Genomic DNA, 26233 nt, shown 5'->3' on the forward strand with positions numbered 1-26233 from the left:
AGAGTACTCTGTATACTCTAAAAAGTGGACCACTGTAGCCTGACAGTTTTTGTTGATTCATTTTTGTGATTTGTGAGCAAACGGACTAGAATAAACAGATTCAGATCATTTGGGTTTTTTTAATCAGAATTTAATTACACATCTATTGCTTTATTCTAACCCAAACCTTACATTGTATTAAGCAAAGAAACACAATATGCTTATTCTACATGATATACAACAATCTCCTTATTTATAAGGGTATAATATACCAAGACAAGGCAGGTAGGCAGAATATTATCAATTACAATAGTTTTTTTCAGTAATTTTTCCCCTCAAATTTCTGACAAATTAAATCCAATATAGAGCTGCAGTTTGAATCAGCCAGGTCAAGCAGCTGCTGTGTTAGCTATCTGGTACTTCACCATGTTTGAAACAGCAACGTGACACATTTTTTACAGCACCGTCATTTAATAATTTACTGTTTACTGATTGCATGAAGAACATAAAATTAAAATACATTAACAGCATTAGTGTTTGAATGACCAAGGAACCTTCTACAGTTCTGATCAACAGGTAATTCCTTAGTCATATAAAAAGGAAAAGTTTTGGTCAAATATTTTTTAATGTAAAAAAATAAATAGATAAAATATTGTAAAATATACTTACAATTTCTAAATAAAACACTAAAGACTAAAAACATGAACATAAAACTCTTAAAATAGTGGGATCAACAGAACATTTCCCTTCAATCAAACCTAATTCCCCATGTGGTTTCTCTGAGGTAAACAACTCAAGGTTGTAGTCACTTGTGTGTTTTGGTGGCAAAGCTGAAACAATTACTGAAACATTTACTATTCAAAATTTGCCTCCATCAAAGAATAAATAAAATAGATTACATAAAAGGAAAAAAAACTGCTACATTATGATGCTTTTGCTTTCACTCAAGTAATCATGAATATGTCAAACACGCACATTTTGCCTGACATTGTTATTCATTACACCTGATAGCCAGTTGTGTAAATTCATAAAGGCAAAGGTACATTTGTCTCTGAAACACTCTACTCAGTAGAGCTGGGTTATGGCCTTGGACTAAGACAAGCTTCCCTTTCCTTATTTAGCACTGTATGTCCTCTTAGTACTACCACACAATACACGTTGGACGGATGGTTGGGCTCCACTTCCTTTAAATTCAGTTGTTAATCTTCATGGAGATACTTCTGAAGCTCAGATTCCAGGGCAACCATTGACAACCTGTCATCCTCATCTTCCTCCTCCTCCTCCTCATCATCATCAGGAAGAGTCTCATCATGTTCATCTGGGAACAAGCCTTGCATGACGAACAGTTTAGGACTGGACTCCTGGGGCTGTGGTGAGCCTGTTAAAGGAAGAGAGGGTCCTGAGTACATGATGAGCAATCACAGCCTTTACTTTAAAAACAGAAACTACAGATCGTACAGATTCTTTATGGTAGCATTAACACAAAGAAAAGGGTGGCATAAAAAAACACTCATTAATGAGTTATATGTATTTAAGAACCACTAAAGTTAAACCAATCAAAACAAGCCTGGCCAAGGCACATGGCTGGTCATTATCAGTCGATTACCACTGCATGGTATGGCTTTGCTCAACTTGACTCAGCTCACTTCAACACGATGCTGAATCCTTTTTTATCTGCAACGATGTCTGTACTTTGAAGTTCTGCAGGCTGTCAATTTAGAATTATGAATCTGAGTGATTTAAAATATATTGCAACCACTATCGATGGTAGTTTGCAGAATGTACAGTGTTATGCTAGTGAAGATTCTCTCTGACATATCAGTGGTTAGTGGTTAGCAGTATTTTAACCGTGTCTTCTACAAAGAAAAAAAGAGTACTCACAGAAGCTCTGAGTTGCAGGGACCACCTCAGTCCAGCTGTAATCTGCCAGTGAAATGGGCTGACTGATCCAGGACTGCAGCAGCAGCTGGTCCAGAGTCATTCTCTGAGTGGGATCCGGGTGCAGCAGCGCACTTAACACATCATTCAAGTCTGAGAGTGCATACAGATAAAATTTCAGCACATACAATTTTGGAAAATAATGACTAATTTGTCACCTGAGTGACAGTAAATAAAAACTATTAGCTGCCAAAAAACCTGCAGTATACCTGGAGAGAGCGGGAACGGAGGCTTTAGTTTGGCATCCAGGATCTCCTCAACACCACAGAAAGGGTTCTCACTGAACAGCAGAGTGTACAGCAACACCCCGAGAGACCACATCTCCAGCTCTGGACCCTCATAGCTAAGACCAAACATGGAAACAAACAATCAAAATAAGTTTATAATGATAACATTGAAGCATTTTATTTGTCTGTTAATGATTTTACGATCAATATATCCGTGAATCTACATATAGTTTAACGGTACATTGTAAAAGTACAATAGGTCATAAAAGTCATACAGGAATATAAACATTTCTTTGACCTTAATTCTGTTTTCCCTTGATTGAACTGTGCAATTACTTTACCACCTATAAAAAGGGGACCAATATGAAATTTCTTATTTGTTGCTTTATGAAAAGGAACAAAAAATACCACGTCATTTTCAGGTATTATGTACTTACGGATTTCCCTGAAGCACCTCCGGGGAGCAGTACTCAAGCGTCCCACAGAAATTGTAAAATAGCTTCCTGGGAGCCATCATGGCAGCAGAGCCGAAGTCTATTAGTCGAATATGGAAACATTTGTCAATAATGATGTTCTCGTCTTTTATGTCCCTGTGAAGGATGTTCTTAGTCCTCAGATAGAAGACAGCGGCCACCAGCTGGGAAGATAAAAAACATCCAGTTTAGTAAGGACCAAGAGAACGCTTCTCATTTTAAGAAAACATTCTCCGGTCAGATGCATTTTCTTTGCCATGTTCATACCTGTCTAAAAATGTAGCTGGCTAAGGGCTCATCCAGCCTTGGCTGCATGTCTATAAACTCAAAAAGGTCCAGGCCATCTCCATGTTTCTCCATCACCAATTGGAAGTAACTCCCATTCTCAAACACCTCCAACACCTAGTAACACAGAAATAAGATGAGCTTAATAATTGAGCTTGATGATTTTTTTTACAATCTTTTGTCTTAAAGGGACAATTCAGAATTTTGTGTGGGCTGTTTGAAGTACTCATCCGTAGTGTTATACATTTTGCTACTGCCCCATACACAGCAGTATATCGCTTAGCTTCTGTGTCGGTACTGCTGCCTGCTTCTCTAAATTAGGGACCAAGGATAAGTACCTCTTATACAACTCCATTTCAAAACTGAACTATCCCTTTAAGAGGCTCTGACGCCATAATGCAGTTACCTTGACTATGTTGTGGTGCTGTACTCGTGTCAGTATGGCAATCTCCTGGCTGACTCGTCCCAGCATTGGATCATCTACCCAGCAGTCACTCACTATCCTGGACTTGCTGATGAACTTCACTATAACCTACAAATATACAGCAAGAGGCCACTTCATCACAACAGTCATATCACCCTTGCAAATCTAATGGTTTATCATGGTTTTTATACAATAACAACCGATGTCAAATATTTCTACATAGAAAATTGCTGAATATCTTATCTTCATTAATGGGATAGGTTTCCGGATTAATGTTTCTTACTTCCATTCCATCACAGCGTCTTAGTGCCTTCCAGACAAAACCAAAGGCTCCTTTCCCAACAGCTTTAAGAGGCTGGTACTCTTCTTCAAACTGCCCGTCACAGGCTCGAGACTGCTCCAGGTCCATGGTGGAGCGCAAAACCTCCCCATGACTGGCCTCACCAATCCTCTAATGTAGGAAAGCAGAAAAGAATTAAGTTGAACATAGAAAAACACTTTTCATATTTGATAAATAAGGATTAAGTGCCATGCTAACATATTACTAATGACTGCCACTGACCTCTCCTAGACTGACTCCTGATTGGTTGTGCAGTGATCGATCTGTTTGAAACAGTGCCCCCTGCTGGCCAGGCCTGCTCATCCACACACAGAACAGGGAGCTTCCATCAGGGAGCTTCGTCCTGCACACATCACACTGTACACCTAGAGAGAAAAATAGGCACTGGGTGAAGTCTTTTTGTGTACATTTTTGAGGGAAACAAACGTTTTCAGTTGTTGCAGTACCAACCTACTCGTGTGCCATCTCTGTGGTACGCGCTTCCTTCATATCGACCCTCCAGTATCTGTGTAGTGTCTGAGGACTGGGTGTGCCCATTCACCTTCTGTTTCTTGGGAGTGGATGTGGCAGGAGCGTCTGTCATTGACTGAATCTCGCTGTTGGTTTGCATGCAGAACTCTCTGCTCTGTTCTTTATGAATTGAAGAGACAGCTGTCCACTGACCCTGCTCGCCCTGGTGGTTGTTTTCTATTTGCTCTTCACTTGAGTTTTTTAACTCTACCACAGCGTTCCCACTCTCTACAGGCTCTGCTTCCTGGTCAGACTCTACGACACATGGGGAGGGAGTACGCAGGAGCTCAGCTGTATCGCAGGATGTCATGGAGTTTTGGTTATCATCATTGTACCCTCCACCGCTGAGAAGCTCCACACTACCACTCAGATCTAGATCAGCCAGGGCCCGGGTCACCAGATCACCATTACTAATAAGGTCCAGGAAACAGCTGGCAGAGTCCACTACGTGTGCTGAACGAGAGTCCTCTGTCTGGCCTGGATCAGAACCACCATGCCCAGCAAACTTTTCACAGAAGCCAGATGATGACCTGGGAAAATGAGTTTCAATAAATTGATGAAAAAGAACAACTGATGGCACTAGATTGGCAAAATGTTTCCCGATTAAACAAATCCAGATGGTATTAGTTTATCAAAAGGAAGTGGGGAAATATGATCATTTCTGAATAATGTTTGCAGTTTTTCTTCCAATCCCTGGCATGTCATTGACAATTATAGCTGCACCACCATTTGCATCACTAAAAATTCTGGCCTATTTCAGTGGCTACTTGCCTGTAAATGATGCAAGTCAAAAAGTGATTCAGTCCAAATAAATCCAATGGCAGAACTTCATGCCAGGACAGATACTTTCTCTCAACTTCATTTTAGTATAACTTTAGCCACCGAAAGAGCCTAAACAATTTGAAGGCACTGACACTCAAATGAGCAGATGGAGAAAAATATTTTATTTTCTTCAAAGATGTAGTGTGCAAAGCAGTGCTAATTTCCCCTCATCTATTAACCACTGTTGAAAATTAGGTAAAGACAGTGATATATTTGGTGCTTAAAATGTGGTGAGTAAAATGTCTCATGAGAAAAAGAAATGCAACTTTCCCCTCACCTGCTCTCCAGTGAGATGACCTCATAGCTCGAGTCCTGGAGGACAGAGGCACATGAGCGTTGGTCTTTGCCTAGATCAGGTGCGGTGCCAACAGCACGTCCATTTTGATTAGGAGTGTCTAAAGAGGGGAAAAAAGAACGCAAAAAATACATTTACTCATTTAAAGCCATTTCTCACTGTAAACATTAAAATCCCTCCACACAATGTGAAGTTTCAGTTTCAGAACCCATTCCAATATAAGCTGCAGTTTAGGTTCTGTTTCACAAGGAAGGACTACAAATATATTACAGTAAATGAAACACAAAAACTACAACAGTTTATACCTCATCATACCTGGGATAATATTGATGGCAGATGGATTCTTTTTATCAACTCTACTGCCAAGCGGCTGTTCTTGGTTGTGGTGTAGTGGCTCGGCGGGAACCATGCAGTAGGTCTCTTCCTCTGGAGGGTCCACCCAGGCAAATGTCTTGAGGAGTGCCTGAGTGGTATCAGCACTGTCTAGCTGAGTAGCACAGGGAGCAACCTGGGCTGCCTCCTCCATCAGCTCTGTAGTGTCATCAGCCCTGAGGAAATAATGGCTGGATTATTGAAATCGCAATCAGGATCAAATAGGAATGAAAAAAAAATCATACTCAAGAGCAGGATTCATACCGCTATTTAAGAGTAAAGTATAATCACTTTTGCATGTTCAGGGTACCAAAACCAAAAATGTCCAAACTCTTGAAGCCTTTATTGACATTGTTTTTTTACCTACTGTTTATAGTATTTGTTGATCATTGTTATTTCTTGCCTGCAAATTTTCTGGATCAAAAGGAATTATCTAGCAATGAGCTAAATTAGCTTGCTTGGTGTGAGACACCAGACACAAAAAGTAATATTTGTTGTTGTAATATTCATTTCAGCCACAAGAGGCTGACGTTCCCCACTACTCCATGTTCTATAAGACTATAAGCTTTCATGTTTTCTTTCAGGTGAGTTTTATTTTCTCCATGCGCTCTTGTGTGCTAAATATAAAACCTGTACTACATAATTGTTTTAGGACCTTAATTACGTATCATTCATCAAAATGTAAGGGAGATTTTATCAACACTGTGGTACATTCATTTCTCTTGGTAGTGTTGTAAATGACAAAAATACATACATAACACAACAACAAGTTTTTTTATGGGGGAAAAAACTTTCTTCTAAGCACTTGATGTCACATTCACCTTCTTCACTAAATCTAAAAATTGGTAAGTCACTATAAAAAAATACTGTAAATCAAGATGTATTTTTAACCAAACATGCTGTGACATTATTCCTCCAACAGATGGCAAAAGAGGGGAGTATTAATATATTGTAAATTCACATCTGAAATCTTAATATGACAACATTAATGAATCCCTTAATGATCTTTGCAACATTTTTTTTTTTAAATTTGAGAAATGTTTGCACAATTAGTAACTGAAAGACTGTTTTAGTGTTTCTACTGGCTGGTTATATACACGGAGAAGGTAGCAGGGACGACCTTAGTGTTGTTATGTTTTTATATATACTGCAACTCACATTAAATATACATGCAGTTTGCTGCTTTTAGGTCTCTGGATGTGGCTACTGCAGCTTTTGTCTGGGCCTTTTTTTGTGAAAATATAAATCATAGAAAGATTTGTTCTCCTTTTTGCTCGACATTTCTGCTGACATATACATTTCTTTGCAGGTTAAACATGGTCACATTCAGGAAGACTATCCTTTGGTAGCTACTAGGAAGTCATTGAGTTCTTGAGTAAAAACATTCAGGTGGCTTATGACAAGGACACAGGGATTGCTACTTACATAAGCACTCTTGTGGAGGTGACAGCAGGAGGAGAAAGTGTAGACAAAGCGGTGCCCTGTTTCTCCAGCCTGGTGCTGGTTCCAGTGAATATCTTGCCCCTCCCTGTGGAGGTTCTCCCCTGGACAGCCCGATTCACCATGGCCATATCACCAGCCACCAGCGAGGAAGGGTCTTAAGATTGAGAGGTAGAAGGAAAAGTAAATTAATTTGCTGTATGACAAGACAGGAACAAATTTAGAGGAAAGTAACAGAATAACAGCACTGGCACAAAAGGACACCATTGGGGGCTGGATATTTGGAATAAAAGCTTGGTTGGACAGATATGACACATCACATATTTTTTTGACTACATAAACCTGTGTATTTTTCTTATTTTTACCACAGTTTAGACCAGATGTTTTGAAAGACTGATACTGTGCTACCTCACTTCATAATGTGAAAACCTCTGGTTTAGACTAATCACTGCAAATGGGTTGTGAAAAATCATGTACAAATCACAAATACAAAAGAAATGCTCACCATATTTCCCTGACATTTTGGATGAGGCTGCACTTCTATTAACCTCTGCTTGAGAATCACAGAAGGAGATGTTCTTTCTGTCTGACTCAGACATCCATCTATAGAAACCGGGCATCAGAAAAGTGACACTCTGTTGATGACAAAGCAGCAGAGACAGAAGTGAGAGTTGGCACTGCTGTCATTCCAAACAGCCCTGTTCAGCTGGTCATGCTGGCTAACCTTTCTCAGTAGCTCGTCCTTGTCGTAGCCAAACAGACTGAGAGCCAGGTGGCTGTGGATGCTGTAGATTGAACCATCAGGGTGGAGCAGGAGGAGACCGCTCACAGGAGCAAACGCCCAAACTGTTCCGGAGTACTCCAGTGCAGGGCTCTGGGACAGGACAATGCTGCCCACTTTCACTTCTGTACAAGTTGAGACATACAAGATAAGTCACTACACTACAATATATGATGAATAACACTTTTTAGTGTACATTATTTTACCCTATAGTGATCATTTTGCAAATGGGATTGGTAAACCAAGCGTATGGTTTCTTCAGATGTAGTTACATTTTCATCAGGGCTTTACATGATTTATTTTTCTGAATATAAAAGGCTGAATGTTGTAAAATGCAGGATGTTTAGTGCTTGAGCAGCATCACACATACAATGATAATGCACCAGAATAATATTGAGTGTTCTTTAATCCCTCTCTGACCTAGCATTAGGGTCTTTTTAAAGAACAAGTGAACACCTTACCAGAGGATGGCTCTTCAGGGTTAGCGCCTTCTGACTTGCACACAGAGGAGGTGAGAGGAGAGCATGGCTGATTGTCCTGAGAATCTGATCTTTCAAGACTCTCTGTTGGGCAGGTGCAACCAGTCCCATTGTTCTTGTGTTGGGGCCTCCCACATACCACTGCCCCCTGAAGTTTGATACACAGTGGGACTAATGCACTCCATCTGCTTTTGCCATACACTCTCTGAACCCTTAGCATCTGAAAACGTGAAGGAAAAGCAAAGTTAAAGATGAGGGACTTACAGAAATACCTGAACTTAAAACGTTTCAGGATATAATTTCTTTTTCCAACTGTCTAAGAAGCATATTGGTAAACAGAAACTTGAAAGCAAAGCTTAAGAGAGGGAGCTTTCCTTAGCTGAGTGGGACAGTTTTGGCTGTAAAGTGTGCTTACTTTGGGCAATGCATTACTGTGCAGGGGAATTTGTAGAGAGGGGATTAGCTCCTTCACAGACACGCCTTTTAGTTCGTCAGGATGGTGGTATCCGTGGAGATGGGCTAACGCTAAGTCACAGGTTAGGACAATGCCCTAGAAATGACATCAAAAGTGTAAAAAAAACTGTTCTAATAGGTTAGAAAATAGTAATACTACCTAGTAGCATGTGCTGGAAGATAGGATAAGAGTAATACCATTAAGTTGTAAAAACATTTTTTGAAAATGACAAGAAAGCAGGAATTCACATGAAAAAAAAAATCACACTACTGAGGCAGCTTAATACCGACATACTTACGTCTTGTGAAAAGGACAGAAAGGCTGATACTCTCTCTACACTTTCCATCATTAGAAGCCAGTGCTCTTCATTTTGTGGCTGTCTGTGGGTACACACAGACACTGGCACCTCTCCAGATAATGTCACAGCATCCACCTCCAGAAAAAAAGCTCATTAAACACACAAGGCAAACTCTTTAACTCAATTTAAGTCTTTTAGTCAGCATATTTCATACCACTTTTCCAGATATAGCTGCAACAGTTCCATCTACAAGTGCAAAATCTTCTACCAATGCTTCTTCCAGGACCTGACTGGTTTTCTTCAGGAAACAGGAGAGCTTTTTTCCAATCAGCTCATTGGTGGTGCACTCAAACAGTTTGCAGGCCTGTTCATTTGCTGACAAAATCTGAAAAATTTAGATAATACACACTTACAGCATACAGTCTAGTTGCAGGGCTGTTTGATCAATTCTGCTGAGCATTAAGTGCACTGCTTACACAGTACCTCTCTGGTTTTATGGTCGACAGTAAGAATGACTTTGTTTGGGTTGAGGGCATATGGAGATCCCGATAGACAAAAATCTCCCGAGGTCAGCTGACTGAACAAGCTTTCCTCTGCCTCTGACATAGTGGGCGGGTGTGGCAGGGCGACAGCAGAAACTTGGGAGGCAGGATGTAAGCTAGAGATCTGGAGGTTTCTCGCTGCCACAGAAGTGAAAACATCCAAACTTTCACCTGTAAGCAAACAAAGTCAGGGACATTTAGAAGGACATTTAAAGAAACAAAAACACTTTATTTTCCCCATATTCTGCAGTGACATGTTTACACAGCTAGTCCCAAACTCAAATGTCAACTTACTAAACAGCAAAAACACATTAGGTCTTTTGACTGATGACTCTTCATTTCCAACCAAATCAGTTACACTTACCTCTCAAGGAGCCAGGGTAATAACGACGTTGCAGTGCCCTCAGGCCCCTCTTGTACAGCGGTCTCTGAGTACATGGGTAGGACTTATTCAGGTCGAAGTCATCCTCAAGGCGATCAGAGGTGATGTCGTCAACCACACAAATAGTGCTACCTTTAACTCTGCTGCCTTGGCTCATCCCAACCTGAGCCTCAGTCGACAGCGACATTGCTTTTGGTTATCCAGCTGGGATTGACAATGATTGACCCATAGAGAGATAATTAATGCATTGCAGCATTGTAACAAGAGTGTTGCCAACAGGTTAACTGATTATCACAGGTTCAGAGGGATAATTAATGCATTGCAGCATTGTAACAAGAGTGTAGCCAACAGGTTAACTGATTATCGCAGGTTCAACTGTTATTATGCGTTATTAGTACGTTGAGTCTGATTTGAAGATTAATTACCAAACAACTCACCCCAAATCACAGTAAGAAGCTGCGCGGCTTGTTTCCTACCAGGGCACAACAGTTTCAGTTGACGCTTGTTGACAAGGTAACGTAACCTCCCCTGCGCTATCTGGCTAGCTAGCCATCTGCTAACGTTCCAGCCGCTACAAACAAAACGATGCCGTGCTGTGTTTGGTTCTAAAACTGAAGTTTTGAAACACTTTCAACGACTTTACTCCGAGCTGACGTTACTGTGGTGTTGGCACGACTTCAGCATCACCCCATAAGGCTAGTGAAAGTTAAAAAATAAGGTCTTATGTTTCCTTCTTTCTTGCCTCGTCCAGCAGTAGTTTTTGTAAACCGCGGGCTTCGAGCGGCATCATAGGAGATTCAAGGAAGTCCTCTGGGGCCAATCAAATATCACCCCTCTAAACAAGAACACCTCATTGGATGATTTGCCGGAAACACCCGCCCTTGTTTCCATGGAAACCATGTTACAAAAGCAACAAAATAAAGGGGCCTAATTTAGTAGTGGAAAATGTTTCGAAAATAGTCTAGAAGTCCTGTCAGTCAAAATAAGTGTCTTGACATTATCAATGTATTGACTTATAATGAGAAATATTCTCAAATAATTACTTTCTAATTGTCTAACAAGTTATCCATTTATAAGATAATACAAACTCATTATTTATAGTTAGTTATATACCATACAGTAGGCTAATTAACGTTATCTCAAAACAATGATTTTGTATCTCTCAAGATAATCAGGAACTAAAAAAATACCAATTATTTTAAGAATGTTTTTCATTATTTTGATATACTGAATTATTATTTTGAGGTACTCATTATTTAAATTCAGTCATTATTTCTGGAAATGTTCTATTATAATAACAACAGGAATTTTTAGGCAAGTTTTCCTCTTATTATTTTCTTTTACTGGTGGAAATTGGCTTCCATACAAAAGAGTACATACATTTCACACATCAAATAAATAATTCTCACATTATTTTATTATAAAACAGGAAGACACAGACAAACCCCAACAGCAAACAGCATTAACTACAGCAGAGTGTTTCAAGTCACAGGTTTTTACTGCGGTTTACAATGTACTCAGCAAACAAGAAGTCTGCTCTAGCTTTGTTATTTCAATCCATAAGGGGCGAAAATTAGAAGGCATCCATTACATTAATAAAAAAATTACTATAGTCTTTCTAAAACGTATAACATGAAAACTAAGGTCTTTATTTGTATGTACAAATCTGATGGACACCAAAATACACATTTGAACAAACAGAACATAACAAAGGTCATCCTATTATGTAAAACTGGCATCTGAGAGAAGTTGGGTAAGAGTTCCAGGTGCAATGATGGCAGGGGTCCATATGGTTTTATTTATTTATTATTTATTTTTAACTGAGTCTCTTCATTAGCTACATGGCTTTGTTTGTTAAATTCACAAGCTCCCCCTCAGGAGGATCATCTCCCCAACTTCGACTAGACAGAAGTTTTAGCCACAACACAGACTAAAATGAAATCAATCAGACATTATCGTTACTGACAGAACGTCTGGCATAGTCCAAATTAAAATAGGTTAAAAGGGGGCACAATAGGGAAGTACATTATGCTGTACTTTTGCATAAGTCAAAAAGAAAAAAAAATACAACATGAGGACATGAGAAGCTCATTCTGACATAGCTGCTTAATAAGGAAAATACTGTATATATAACAGTCAGTACAGATGTTTTTAAAAAATATTTTTTTAGTTTAACTTAGCTCTCTTGGTATTAGCGGCAACATTGTGAGAAGAATTTTAGTTAATCCAGTACTGAAATAATTTATCACATTGACAGGCCAGCTCCTGCTGCAATGGGAAATGTAAGCATATCATCCAGTCTGCTGAACAGGCCCAATAACACATCATCATTGATTTTTTTTTTCACATCACAAACAATTAGTAAGGTCTGTAACATTTGGTGCATTTTGATACACCTAATCTTTTTTCATGTATTTATTGCACTTCCGTGAGCTTATGTGATAATTTGTTTCTCAGGTTTTCTTTTCTTGATGCAATGACACCCTTAATCATAATTGTAAGCAGCACATGCTAGTGGTCAATCAGCTTGAGCTTGAGCTTGAGCTTGATCGTGCAGTAATCTATGTCACCATAATGTAATGTGATGCTTCTTTAAATTTGTGGCTCAGCAGCTTGACTTTGCTCCAGAAATCATCTTGCTGGATCCTCTAACTGTTGTTCCGTCCAGTGGCCGGCTGCTATAGCTGTAACATGCATGTTTTTTTATCAAGTAGCTCACTTTACAACAATGAGTACTGGTTGATCTTCATACAGACAGGGAGCCAAGCAGAACACTTTACACAGTCACACATACAGTCATACGCGCACACAAGCAGAGTTGGGCACGCACTTATGGTGCCATGGCTGTGAGAAGTGAGCTTTGATAAGCTTTTTTTGAGCATAGTTCACTAAAACAGGGTCCATCCTAATGGTGGTAGTCCTTTTTATTGTGAGGACGATTTCCCAGTATATGATCCACTTCTGTGGCAATGCCTGCTGTCATCTTTGGAATTACCTGCAGTACACGAAACAAAAGAAGAACACACGATCAATGCTTATTGACTAGACCAAGTAATAAATAGTTATACAGGTCTATTGAGGCGTAGGAAATTGTTTTTATACCTGAATGGCTCCCAGGTTCTCTGTTAGCTGGGTTGGATTGGAGGATCCCAGCAGCACTGAGCTCACTCCCTCATTCCTCAGGCACCAAGCTAAAGATCAGGGAAAGGACAAGTTTTTGACAGGCACTATTATGTTATCAAAGTATCAGACAGTATGTGGAGAAACACAGAATTTGGTTGTGAGGTACAATTCTTTGTGAGTGGTTGGAGTTTTTAAACCCTTTAAAATTTCATGGAGATTTCATGGAGCTGCAGGACTTATTTATGGTCACACATAAAGTTGCAATAATTTTGTTTTCAGACACAATCCTCTGTTAATTGTGGTTTCATTTTCATTGTGATATGTTTGGAAGAGATTGAATTCTACACTTTTGAGAAGATATACGCTTTATCCGTCAAGAATAAATCACATTGTCACAGTGTGTACATGGAAAGAGGTAAAAAAAATGTTATTCCAACTTTATGGGTGACCGTATACATTGCAGTGAAATACAGGGCCACAGTAAGCAAAATGTAAAAACAAATGGCTTGGGGTTCAAAAGGTTAAAAAGCTTGTTGGTATTGTTCTAAAACAGAATTACTTGGTTTTGTTTAGACACCGAAACTATTTGGTGGAGGTTAGGAAAATAAGATCAGGGTTTGATTAAAGAAACTATTTCCAGACGTAACTACTGGATGCAGTTAGTGACATAGATGTAGCTACGTATGGACGTTAATTTTCAGGTTAACTTGAAATAAGAAAGTTGACTTTTGGTGTCAAAGGTGCACAAACAATAGTCTTCTGGATCAAAGGACTGTCTTAGTTTGACAAGTATTACTTTTCATACATATAGCTACAAACAGTGGATAAGAACAGCATGAGGATGTTCATAACGTCTCTTACCTATGGCTAGCTGCGGCAAAGTACATCCGAGCTTCTCTGCGATATGAGCCAGGTCCTTTAGCTTGGCTTGTTGTTTTCTCCCATCCTCACTCATTACTTTCTCCCTTAACCACTGGTATGGCTAAATCAGCAGGAAATTAAAGTAAAAACTTTAATTATTACTCAAAATAAGGCAGAAAAAAACTTGATTAACTTTAATTTTTGGTATTGTACTTGGATAAGACGGTTTGGCAGGTGGTTAAAAGAATTTAAGCTGTACCTTCATTGAGGCCCTGGAGGATTCTGGGACGCCGTTCTCGTACTTCCCAGTGATGATTCCACAGGCCAGAGGGGACCAAGATACCACACCCACACCTGAGATACAACAATGTCCACTGAGCAACAAAATCTCCCAAATCTATCACAGCTCCGAATCTATTCACATGAAAATCTAACTATAGACTTACCTATCTTATGGTAGAGCTCTGGCAGCTGAGTTTCCACTTTCTCCCTCTGGAAGAAGTGATACTCTGCCTGCTCACACACTGGTGGAATCAGGTTGAACTGCCTGGCCACAGAGTATGCTTCCTAATTGAATGTGAAGAGGGAATAAAAAGATTGTGAGAAATGTTCATGAAATGAGGAGCACTGACCTTTATGTTTCAAGATGTTTCTTTTTTTTCTCTCCCACTGCTCGGTATGTCATGAAGCATTTCAACATTTCAGGTCATTTTGGAATTCAATGTCCCCTTCTAAAGTACAAAAAAAAATACTCTTTATCATTATAGATTCATTTTAATAATTGTTTAGCCATTTGAAATTACATGGGAAGATGTTAAGCAAATTAAACTGTGTAATAAAGTAGTAGTGATGATTTAACCCTCCTGTTACGTTCATTTCTCAGGAAAAGCAATCATCTTCATGGGTCAGTTTGACCCGCGGCATGTTTGATTATTGAAACCAAAAAATCACAATAAACATTGTTTATATTTCCATAATAAATCGATTACTAACCATTTAAATCAATATTTAGTGCAATGGTGTTCTCTCACAGATCATGGTTCAATGAGAATAATTCATTCGTTTATCATAAAAAATGCATGTTAAAACTTTTTTTAATGTACATTGGAAAGACCTACATATTAAATATAATGGTTTTACATGACATTGACTTTTTAAAATGTATTTAAAACATTTTTTTTAGATTTTTAAACTTTGGAATGGGCCAATTTGACCCGCAGCATAACAGGAGGTTTAAACAGCAACTTTGTTTCTAGGTGTGTTCCATGCCATTAAAAAAGGTTCCAACACTATGATAACAGGGTCGTAGAAAAAACGATTATAACTATATATTTTCCAGTCCTAAAAAGATCCCAGTTTGCTAAGAACTATTTGTTTTTTTCTCTCATTCTTTGTGGATTGTTAGAAGAAGGACAAATACTTTCTCAGTCACTCACCATGATCTCCATGGCAGACCACCGGGATGTCCCCCAGTACATGGACATCCCCTGGTTGATCACATGTGTCATTGCTCTCACTATTTCTGTACAAACAAAACATGAAAGAACAGATATGCACATTGTCAATGATCAAACAGTAGGTGGCGCCACAGGTGCAACTTATATAACATGCAGGGAAGAGCTTTTTAAAAAAACTCTACTTACATTTACATTGATTTAGACCTTCTTAACTTACATTATTCAAGTCACAGTATACACAAAAAGTCCAGGAGAATTTCATATTTTCTTAAATTATTGGATTAAAACCATTCTTAAACAAGACTTAAACATGGTTTAAAGAATACTACAATAAATTTAAAAAAAGCCTTTGGTAAATCTGGCACCTTCAGGAAAGTAAAAACAAAGATGATGCTAAAAAGGTATTCAGCCTCTTTGTGAGAAAGGCTTGGATCCTTTCAAACTAATGTGTAAGCAGACTTTCATTGGCGGGGATCATACGACTTAACATGGCCCAAACGCTGCAGGGTTTAAATAAAAAGGCTCAGCCATCCTTGGCAGAATGTTGCTTGTGCAGTTGATAAAAGCATCGTTACAGCTGTAGGGGGTGAAATCAGCCACAGTGGCCTTTAGTGGTTTGTGTATTTGTGCCTGACGAAGTAATGCTGGGTGGAATAATGGATAAGCAAAATTATATTTGATGAAAACAACTGTGAAGTTTTGTCTCAAAGGAGATTTTAACTGAGGACATCTCACAAAGGGGGAGGCAACACGGCTATTATTTTGAATGAGGGTCTGTTTTATGCCGTGCACAAACTCTCTAATTACTGAAGAAAACAACAACAAGGCGGCAATAAAGTTAGTTATGTGTTTACTTTGGATTATAATTGCTTGCTTTAGTCTGTAATTGTACTTAAAATGCATTAATGAAACTTCTACGAGAGCAATGTAAATTGTGAATGCAGAATATGAAGCATGCAGACTGAAAACGAGGGTAAGGAGATGAGACCACAGCAGAGTGTGATTAAAAAAGAGCGATTCCTTTTCATCAGTAGTTCTCTCTCTGGACCAAAATGTAGCTCAGTGAGAGACAGAGAGCAAGTGTGTGTGTGGGTGTGGGTGAAGCAGGTGGGAGGGTAGAGGAATAACAGTGCATCTGCTCCGTAAGCAAGGGAGGGAGGAAGAGATTTTAAAGGGATGTAAGGACACGAGCAAAAGAATTATGAACCAAGTAGGCACCTCAGAGGCTCACGCAGTTCAAAAGAGTTTGTGAATAATCCACCTCAATGACAACTTGACAACTTGATCCACAGCAACATCCGCGCTTACCCACTGGCCAGTCTTAACATAAATTTTCTCCTCACGAGGCCGCAGTGAGTCATCAACTCCAACACCAGATGCCACACCGAGGGAAGTGCTCAGGTGAGATATCCAGCGAACACCCTCAACACCCCACTCACATAAGCCCACTGTGGGTTTTCAAGGAGGATGATGTGGGTGAAGTTGTGGGCACATGCAAATGGTGTGCATGTATGAACAACATGTACAGTTAATAGGCTCTTGAATGCATTAGAGTGGTGCACAATTTAGATGAGATCTGTGCAGTAAACACATGGATTCAGCCAGCAGCTTAGCACAACGTATAGAAACAGGGTAAACAGCAAGTTTGGCTCTGTGTGAAGCCAACAAAATTCGCCTACCAGCATCTCTAAAGCTCACTAATTATCTTCTTTTAAGACTTTGTGAAGCTACTGCCCTCACCAAAAAATACACATAACCCACCATGTCATTCTGACTCTGATTTGTATATCACATTAAACAAGCAAGATATAATGTCTTAAGTAGTAGCTTAAAAGTTAAAAAAAGTAGCTTTTCTTATTTACTTATTTAATCAGGTAGGTCTTGTTGAGATCAACTATATTTATTTTACAAGGGAGACCTGGTCAAGATATCAGCTAATTAAGTAACAGGCAACAACAATAATCACAAGAAAACATGTGGAAAATATTAAAATGCCTATGCACACTGACAAGTACCAACTGACTATTGCACTTATAGGAGCTTAAAAATCAAGCAGGGAAACCAAATGTCTTAGTTTCAAGTCATTTTAAAGGCTATTCCAAGTGAGGGGAGTGGAGCACATGAAAGCTTTCTTTCGCAGTTAAGCTTTAGAAGTGTTGGATGGTATATTTTGTAACATTTACATAGAACTGGGCTAGCTGTTTCCAGTTTTTACATCAAAGTAAGCTAAGGTAACTGTAGTTTCCAATGCATGTCCAATGCTAAAGTGCCTTAAACCTGCTTTCCTTTTAATGGCCAGCTGGGGGCGACTCCACTGGCTGCAGAAAGAAGTCACATTGTAAAGAATGACAAAACAAACCTACTTCTCACTTCATTCATTACCTCAGTGAACATTTTCCTAATGAGTTCATGGCCTGAATCGGTAGTTTCACATTATATTAATTTGGTAAATGATGTTCCCATTTAAGATAAAATAGACAATAATGAGGGTTTGCTTTTTAGCGGAGCGCTACACATTTTTGTGTCTCTGTATTAGGACGTGGAGCCTTTCACAGTTCATTTAAACAAAATGCTGAACAACCTTGCTGATAATTTTGCAACATCTTTTTGTCCAAATATGGTCACGAGATAGCCAAGTGGGCAAAATGCCAACCTTGAGGGGTCAAAACAGTAGCACACAAACCAATGGGTGATGTCACAGTGACAATATCCACTTCATACATACAGTCTATGGTAGATCTATATTAACCTACAGACACTGGAGTGGTAAACATATTCTCATCTAATTCGTAAGTAAGTCAGTAAACTACAGTATGTGTTTTTCTTTTGTTTTTGTGTGAGAGCATGCATGAAATGTAGGTCAAATTCTGTTTGTGCAAATATCCGCCCGTGCTTGAGACCTCTTACAGCAGCAGCACTCCACTGAGTCGGGAACATTTGGTCAACTTCAGCCAGCAGGTATCACAGCGCCCTTCTGCAGAGTGCAGCAAGGAATGTGGAATAAATCACTCAGCATCACACACTGATGTCCACATTTATTTGGATGGATGTTTATGTAGATATTTATAGGTTTATTTGACAGTTGCTTCGCAGAGGGGTTGTACTCATTTAGAAGCTGATATTGATCCTCCTCATGCATACAAACAAGGCGGTGATCAATATGTCACACCACAAGAGATTTTCAATGGCCAATGGAGCCCTTTCTTAGTTCTCTGATCGTGGGAAAGAAGGTTTTGAATGTGCAGCCAAAAGGAGGATAAGTATTGAGGTACTGAGTGGGTGAGCTCATCCTGCATGCTGCTTTTTATTGCTGAACATTTGAGGACAGAGGTGATATTCTGGCACTTGAAGGAACATCCTGAATGGATGGCTTTAGGTTTGTGTTCAGTATGCTGTGACAGTACCATTTCATTTTCCCCTGGCTAGAGGGATTGTTATAAAGTTTATTTATTGATGCCATGTCTGGTCTTTTCCTCCGCCTGTGTATCCCATTCTTTATTCACTCTGTCTGTGGGATTTTCATATTCAGTTGATTGAATGGATTCAATTTGCTGCATATTGCTCTGTCAAATAAAAAATGATGTTGAGTGACTGAATAGTAGCATTGTGCTGAGATTTGAACAGTTGACTCTGCAGGCTATAGTGTGCCCATTAAAACAATGAATTGACAATGGCACAGATGGCTCTCCTTAAGGCACATTCTCACCATATACGCTTTAATGTGGGCGCTTTATGAACTATGCTATTTAGCCACATGTGAGACGATATTGCAAGTAGGCCTTTGAGGGGATTGTTCCGATTTTTGAAGTGGAGATTGTATGAGGTATTTATCCAGTGTATTACCTACAGTAGATGGTGGTCGGCATGCCCCCAGTTTGGAGACGCAGGCTGACAGTTCTGACATGAAAGCTAAGCAATATACTGATGTGGAAAAAGGCTACAGCAAAACGTACTTCAGCCACTGGAAAAAGTTCCACCCAAAATAAATCAATATCAGTTTAAGTGTGGGATATACTGTATTTACAATATTTTCACTGCTTGACCTTCTGTCAGAGAGCCCCATCCAACAGAACTGAAGTCATTATCAATTTTCTCTTCTAAATCACCAGACATCTTTGACAAAAATAAATGATTTTACCCCACAGAACACAGCAGTTGCTAATATACCACTGCCTCGATTGTTAAGTTTGTGTTACTATCCCTTTAACTCCTCAGGGGAAAACGTCTACACAGTGTCATCACAATGAGTGACAGATGCAACGGTAACAGAGCTGCTAATATATGTGGAAATGAGAGGGGAGCCAAATTCACGAAAGGATGGAGGATGTTGGATATTTGTGACACAAGAGGAGTCTGTTGAACTTGATTTTAGCCATAAGACAAAGCAAGGAGAAGTGTGTATGTGTGTGTGTGTGTGGGACACACACACACACACACACACAATGAGAAGGACGAGTGGATGAGAAAACGAAAGCGATGATGGTAACAAAGGGAGACTCTGCAGCCATGACATCACTTTTTAGGTCCCCAAGGGGACACGCGTTGTCTCACAAAAAGTCGGAAGCTTTTAAAGTCACAGGAACACGAATTCTCCGCCAATGCATGCACACACACCTGTTAGTTAACATTGCTATAATACATCATTTTGAGTTATGTTTTTTTGTGCACTGAAATGCTGGTTAATCTTGCTTTAAGTGTCAGGAACATGTGGGTGTGTGAATCAATATCTTAGACATGTGCATAACAAGTCCTATGAACTGCAAATGCCCACAGAGATGTAGAAGTTAGCATTGCTACTTCATCCCCAAGAGAGGCTATTTAGAAACTCTTAGTTTCAGTTTTGTAAGAGTCTGTACATGCAGTCCCACTCTCTCTTGTGATGTGAGAAAAGTGACTGACCCTCTGCACAGTGATTTATGGGAGTGGCCTTGCTCCACTGTAATGAAGGATGAAGAAAATGCGCACAATGATTAATGGAGTGACTGTGGCACAGAGTTGCTGAAAGAAAAACAGCCTATCTATCTTGATATGTAGCTTTTTTTTATCTGTCATGTCTCTGTGCAGTTTTGATCATTCTATAAGAATCTCAATCAATCAATCCATCAATCAGATTAGACTTCCCTACATCAGTTGTCAATGGTGAAGTGACTTTATCTGCAGAGACTGGTTACTAGATAGTTTGACAGAGCAGGCTGCAGGGTCTGCCTGCCAGTCTCCAGTACCACCAGTGACAGCAAGGCCCCGGGAACGATAAGTATGACAGATTGGCCTCCCACTGGCACACAGGGGAGGAAGCATGGGGGGCAAAGGGGAACTGGAAAATATTTTAGTGAGCCCAGTCTGACTCCATCCTCTCAGTCAAATACTACCCTGTGGAGGAAGTTAGGACTGGATAGAAGACAGGCCCAAGTATCGGTGATGGCAACCTCACAAAGAAGTAATTAAGGAAAAAAATGGAAGTGTGTAAAAGAAATAAATAGTCACATAAGGTAGATGTGTGGGAAAGGCAGCACTCCAGCGTTGAAGGAATGGAGCGCACAGTAGGGCTTGTATCTAGTGAGACCAGCCCAAAAATACACCAGCTTCCCCCTGGGGGGACCAGATAATCCTGCTTCTGAAGAACAGGGAGGGCTGGGAGCCTGTGCAGCTCGGAGACCCTGTGGAAACTAGCGATCCCACAGAGACGGAAAGAGAAAGACAGGGAGAGTGGTAGACTAAAATAGAGGATGAGAGATGAGGCAAGATTGTCAGATTACTTGTAATGTGTTTGCGTGTGTGTCAGAGAGATACACACGCACCCCAGACCACAAATACAAACCCCTTTGGTCAAAGGCAAAGAGTCCATTGAGGGCAGCAGTCATGTCTGTATCTCTCACCTTCTCATGTTACAGAATAACATGCATTGTCCCCACTAGCCCCCCCGGGATCTGGTCAGCCATCACTCACCCTCCATGGGAGTGTTGCTATCCGGCCGGTTGGCAAAAACCACATCAACATACTCAAGTTGCATCCTCTGGAGGGAGCCCTTCAAACCTGAAGTGAGATGAGAGAAGAAGTTGAGAAAGATATAAGTAATTCAGAGAAAACAGTACATAGGAATCATGAGCATTGAGCATATTGGTTGTAGTGCTGGAATAGATGTGATACCAACCATAGCATTAACACATCGATAAATATATATATATAATTTCCAAAAGGGTGATTTGACACACTCAAAATTAGGATTCAACACAGCCCACATAAGCTCCAAGTATCATCCTTCTACTAATATATATTCTGCTAATACCAGTGGACCAAGGGGACTTGTTATGCTATCATTTAGACATGCTAGCAAATCTTGTCCCTTGATAGCTTTGGACATGGACACGTTGGCCTGGATTTGCAGAGGAAGAGTGATAATCGGCATGTGCAGGCATCATCCTCCACTTCTCCTTGCTGTTTATTTGACAGTTACTGTATGTTGATAAGCTAAAGTGATGACTTTAAAGTTAAAACTGGATAGTTTGAAGCATAAATAAGCAATAGCTCATTTTTCTTGCCACCATTCATTGTAAATATATAGATTATTCTTCTTAACTTAAATATTTGTGAAGGTGCCCCGCTCAGACTACAATGTGCAAAAAAAATTCAAGTGTGCTCTTTTTTTCATTTAAGCCATGACATCAGGTAAAAGGAAAAACAGGGTGAGTAAGATCCTGGGGGACTGTTCATAAACATGGCAAAGTGACAGTTGACCACATGTGACTCAAGGCCCAGCAGCTGCATCTGGCCTGGCACATCTTTCGATGCAGCTTGCACACAAATCTGAGTTGTCATATTCCGTCTTGTTTAACTACAGTAGGAGTCATGGTTATGGGACTGCAAGTCCCATGTACCAGACAACAAAATACTGCATTGTAAGCAGAGTAAATGCAGTCTTAATGAGCTCAAATACGTATCTAATGTCCCTTTAAGCGGCACATATTGCTGTTTCTGACCATTTAATTTAATAAGAGACTGAGTTTATGATGAAGTAAAGACAGTGTTTCAAACTCTAGGCTACAGTATATGATGGTTCTGAATATGAGGAATTGCTATTCCACTCAGAGTTACGCAGATTAAAAGTCTCACGAGTTTTCCTTTTTCAGTTTAACCACCGAATTCTTATCGGCTTTATGGCCAGCAAAAGTAAAGCTGCCATTAAGCTGCAGAACATGGTTCATTAAGATGAGACAGGTTTTGTTAATAGACCTTTTTCAAAGGAGACATTTTGACTTGTTGTAGCAGCAAAAACCACAGGTGTAAGTAATAACATTAATCATGGCTCGACTCTGTAGAGGAGTCACAGTAAGTCACGACATGGTGGAAGGGAGCATGCATGCACAACAGCAGGAACAGCACCTGATTGGAATTCAGCCATTGCTTATGTAATTAATGCAGTATATTCCATTCAACACTGGTGAAAAATATCACAGAATAATCAGTGGTCTGGAGTGTTGTAACTCCACTTAGTATCGGCTCAGTTCGGTTGGAAGTACCTAAAAAAGTGTAGCCACCAGTGGTGGAAGAATTATTCAGATCCCTTACTTCAGTAAAAGTACTAAGACCACACTGTGAAATTACTCCACTACAAGTAAAAATCCTGCATTCAAAACTTACTTATGTAAAAGTACAAAAGTATCAGCATCAAAATGTACCTAAAGTATCAAAAGTAAAAGTGCTTGTTATGTAAAATTGACCCACTCAGATAGTTTTATATATTCTAAATATATTATTGGGTTTTTTTCTGCATTTATTTAAGCAGTGTTTTAATTTAGAAAAGACAGGGCTCATTTTAACTACCTTATATACTTTTATGAGGTATCATTTAAAAATAAATGTCTAATCACTTTAAATTTATGATGTTTTTCATGTTAAATCTTGACCCAAAAAGTAACTAGTAACTAAAGCTGTCAGCTAAATGTAGTGGAGTAAAAAGTATAATATTTGCCTCAAAATGTAGTGGAGTAGAAGTATAAAGTTACATAAAATGGAATTAATCAAGTAAAGTACAAGTACCTCAAAATTGGACTTAAGTACAGAACTAGAGTAAATGTACTTAGTTCCACCACTGCTAGCCACAACTTTTGCAAATGGAAAACCAAAAAGGAGTGAGTTGAGTTGAGTTGAGTAGACCCATGCTGTGGAAATATGGCAAGTCTCCCTTTAGTCAATTGGACTCATTTCTGACAGTAAATGTGGTTGACCCACTTACACATACAAGAAGTGACTCAAAGTATTAAATTAAAATTGACATTTTCCCCCCTTTTAATGTTTAAATAAGTTAACTAAATAAAGGACCCTTAATATTCCTTTTCATTAGAATAATGGAACTGTTTGGATAATATTAGATTTTAGGCTACTGTAAAAAAATTAAATGATAAGTTGTCCCCTTTCCACCGCTAAAATAACATATTTTTCAATGCAGAAACACTCATCATATTTAGTTGATGATGAATTTTATAAGGTTAATCAGTATCAAGCTGAGTTCACACCACTATCTCCTGGTAAGAAGATCTAGATGGAAAAATCCCTGCATCTGTGGAAACTTTTATCCTTGTCACATAAATGAATGCTGTTTTGACAGGTAGTGGAGGAACTAAACAACTCAAAGCTGAGAGGATGATTAGGAAGGTGAGGGATCAGGAAAAGTGTTCTTTCTCTCTCGCTTAGCTTTCAGTATTTGAATGAAGTGAAACACTGTATATTGAGGAGAGGACAAGAGGCGGCAACAAAGTAGTGTGAGCAGATCAGGCCCCATTCACACACAGAGAGAAGACCAGATGAAAGATGAAAAGCGTACATAGGAGACTGTCACAAAGGAGGACAGCAGAGTAATAGAGAGACAAGGCAAAAGACACTCTTGCGTTCTTGAGTATGTGTGAGTGTGCATGGCAGATTAGTGCCAGAGGCTTCATCACTGCCCGCTAATCCCAGCTGAGAGTTATGCTCTCCCCACCGTCGTTCCAACCACTTATTCCTTCCTCTGTCATCTGCACTCCCACGATCCCAGAAACCCCCATTACATGGATCCTAATCTGAGCCTGCACCGTCATCACCAACAGTTTCCGCTGTCTCGTAGATTAGCTGGAGTTTTTTTTGCTGTGAAGGAAGTCTATTTTTGGAGCTGGGAAAAGATGTTGAGCAACAAACTATTCCACAGGCATCTGCTATGAATAATGCATTTAATTATGTCTTCTACGAAAGTCTCTTTGAAATGATGAAATTGTCAAGGAGTTTCTTTGTCCTGCGAGGAAACACCCGTGCTCGTTGCTAGTTGACGTTTCCTTGCACCTCAGAGCTCATCAGTGCTAATCCCTGCTATTAATCATCACATTTGACATCCCATCATTCCTAGTAAATGTCACTTAACCAATCAAATGAGTCATTGACTGGCCTGTGGTGGGGTGTACAAGCAGTAGTAACGATGATGGTGTCAGCAGATGTTTAACTCAGCCAATTTATTACCCTGTGGTGACATGTGCCACACCACTAGTGACAGGGACCCTGCATCCTCATGGACCCAACCTATCATCTGGGCTGTAGCTAAGTGGTGGAGGCACCTCTCCTTCCACTTTTCCAGTCTGTGCCCTTCTCCTCCAGAAGTATTATCCCCCCTTGTTTGGGGGGAAAGTTGCAGAGGCTGTGCTGAATGTTAATAACGTGGGAGAGAGCTGAGTCACTGCTGGAGGTGCATTGCGCTGTGGACCGGATGGTGAGTTGTTAGGGAAGTGGGGTGGAGCGGGCCAATGGGACGAGAGAGGCATGTCATTAAAAGCTTGAGCCACACCATAACTCTTCTAAAAGAGGAGAGGAAGAGAGTATGAGGATGTCAGATAGCTTGTAGTACACTGTGATGCCACACCTTCCTAAAAAGACACCCGTGGAGGTATTACAACTGAAAAGACTAAACATCTGTCAAGGTTTGATGTACAATTGGCTAATACGACTTTCAGATTCAGCTGGGTACGCATGTTGATAAAAAAAATCAAAGAGCGGAGACAAGATGCAGACAGGAAGAAAGAGGGGCGGAGGAAAGAGATAAAAGAGGGAGATTACAGGAGTGCAGCGGGGCTCCGAGTGATGGGGTGATGTGAAGGACAAAGCAGCGCAGAGGAAATCGACTTGTTACCTTCAATGATGTGCTTTCTGTTGAGGCCTCTCTCTGTCTCTGCTCTGCAACAGGAGGGGAAGAAAGTGCATGTCAGTGCACATGCATTCGTGCACATAGACACAAGTCTCACGAATTGAAGCAGATCATTAAACATGCCAAACAAGAAGCTGCATAACAAACTACCTACAAATCACTAAAAGAGAAAGACACCCACTCGACGCTCTGCAGTGTGCCCGCAGCTATAGAACAAGCTGTATCTGTGCAGCGGGCAAACACAAGGCTTGTCGTCACTGTCTGTCCTGATCGTCAGTGATTTGCCAATGGCCTGCAAGTTATCAGGGATGTGGTGATTTGCAAGTGAAAATAAATCAAGCAAAAACTGGACAGTCCTTTGGTTGATAAGAATGGAACTTGGAGAATGCAGACCTCCGCCAAGGCTTACCTCATCTCACAATGTTAACTGACTTGAGGGGGGAATTACGGGAATTTTTCCAATTATTCCAACACCACATGAATGCCACACAGATGCCCTATCTTGAAATGTTAATGAAAGTGAAAATGAATTAGTTCATCCGCCCCGTGATTTGGATCCATTCCAAAAATGTAATGGGTTTCTTGC

General features: G+C 39.9%; 2 protein-coding genes across 5 annotated transcripts in view; both read right to left on the reverse strand.

Moving 5' to 3' along the window:
- Positions 1–104: 104 nt before the first annotated feature.
- On the reverse strand, positions 105–10824 carry pask (PAS domain containing serine/threonine kinase). The gene is made up of 21 exons (XM_059345259.1): positions 10479–10824; positions 10024–10245; positions 9601–9830; positions 9332–9502; positions 9118–9252; positions 8781–8915; positions 8348–8585; positions 7830–8011; positions 7611–7740; positions 7091–7262; positions 5609–5841; positions 5276–5393; positions 4117–4706; positions 3889–4031; positions 3610–3777; positions 3309–3434; positions 2885–3019; positions 2582–2781; positions 2127–2260; positions 1861–2010; positions 105–1357 (listed from the first exon to the last, which is right to left on the reverse strand). The coding sequence occupies exons 2-21, from the start codon at positions 10226–10228 to the stop codon at positions 1179–1181; spliced, it is 3774 nt and encodes a 1257-aa protein (XP_059201242.1). The 5' UTR covers positions 10229–10245; positions 10479–10824; the 3' UTR covers positions 105–1178.
- A 618-nt stretch (positions 10825–11442) lies between these two features.
- The window catches only part of kcnab1b (potassium voltage-gated channel subfamily A regulatory beta subunit 1b), a 42290-nt gene continuing 27499 nt past the window's right edge, over positions 11443–26233 (reverse strand). For all 4 annotated transcript variants that reach the window (XM_059344615.1, XM_059344614.1, XM_059344613.1 and 1 more), the window contains 8 exons: positions 25633–25676; positions 21429–21515; positions 15462–15547; positions 14472–14592; positions 14285–14379; positions 14026–14146; positions 13144–13232; positions 11443–13036 (listed from right to left, as the gene is read on the reverse strand). In XM_059344615.1, coding sequence (XP_059200598.1) covers positions 12947–13036; positions 13144–13232; positions 14026–14146; positions 14285–14379; positions 14472–14592; positions 15462–15547; positions 21429–21515; positions 25633–25676 — 733 coding nt within the window. In that variant the 3' untranslated portion in view covers positions 11443–12946. The remainder of the gene's footprint in view (positions 13037–13143; positions 13233–14025; positions 14147–14284; positions 14380–14471; positions 14593–15461; positions 15548–21428; positions 21516–25632; positions 25677–26233) is intronic.

The sequence above is a fragment of the Centropristis striata genome, chromosome 11 (genome assembly GCF_030273125.1).
Source record: "Centropristis striata isolate RG_2023a ecotype Rhode Island chromosome 11, C.striata_1.0, whole genome shotgun sequence".
Lineage (NCBI taxonomy): Eukaryota > Metazoa > Chordata > Actinopteri > Perciformes > Serranidae > Centropristis > Centropristis striata.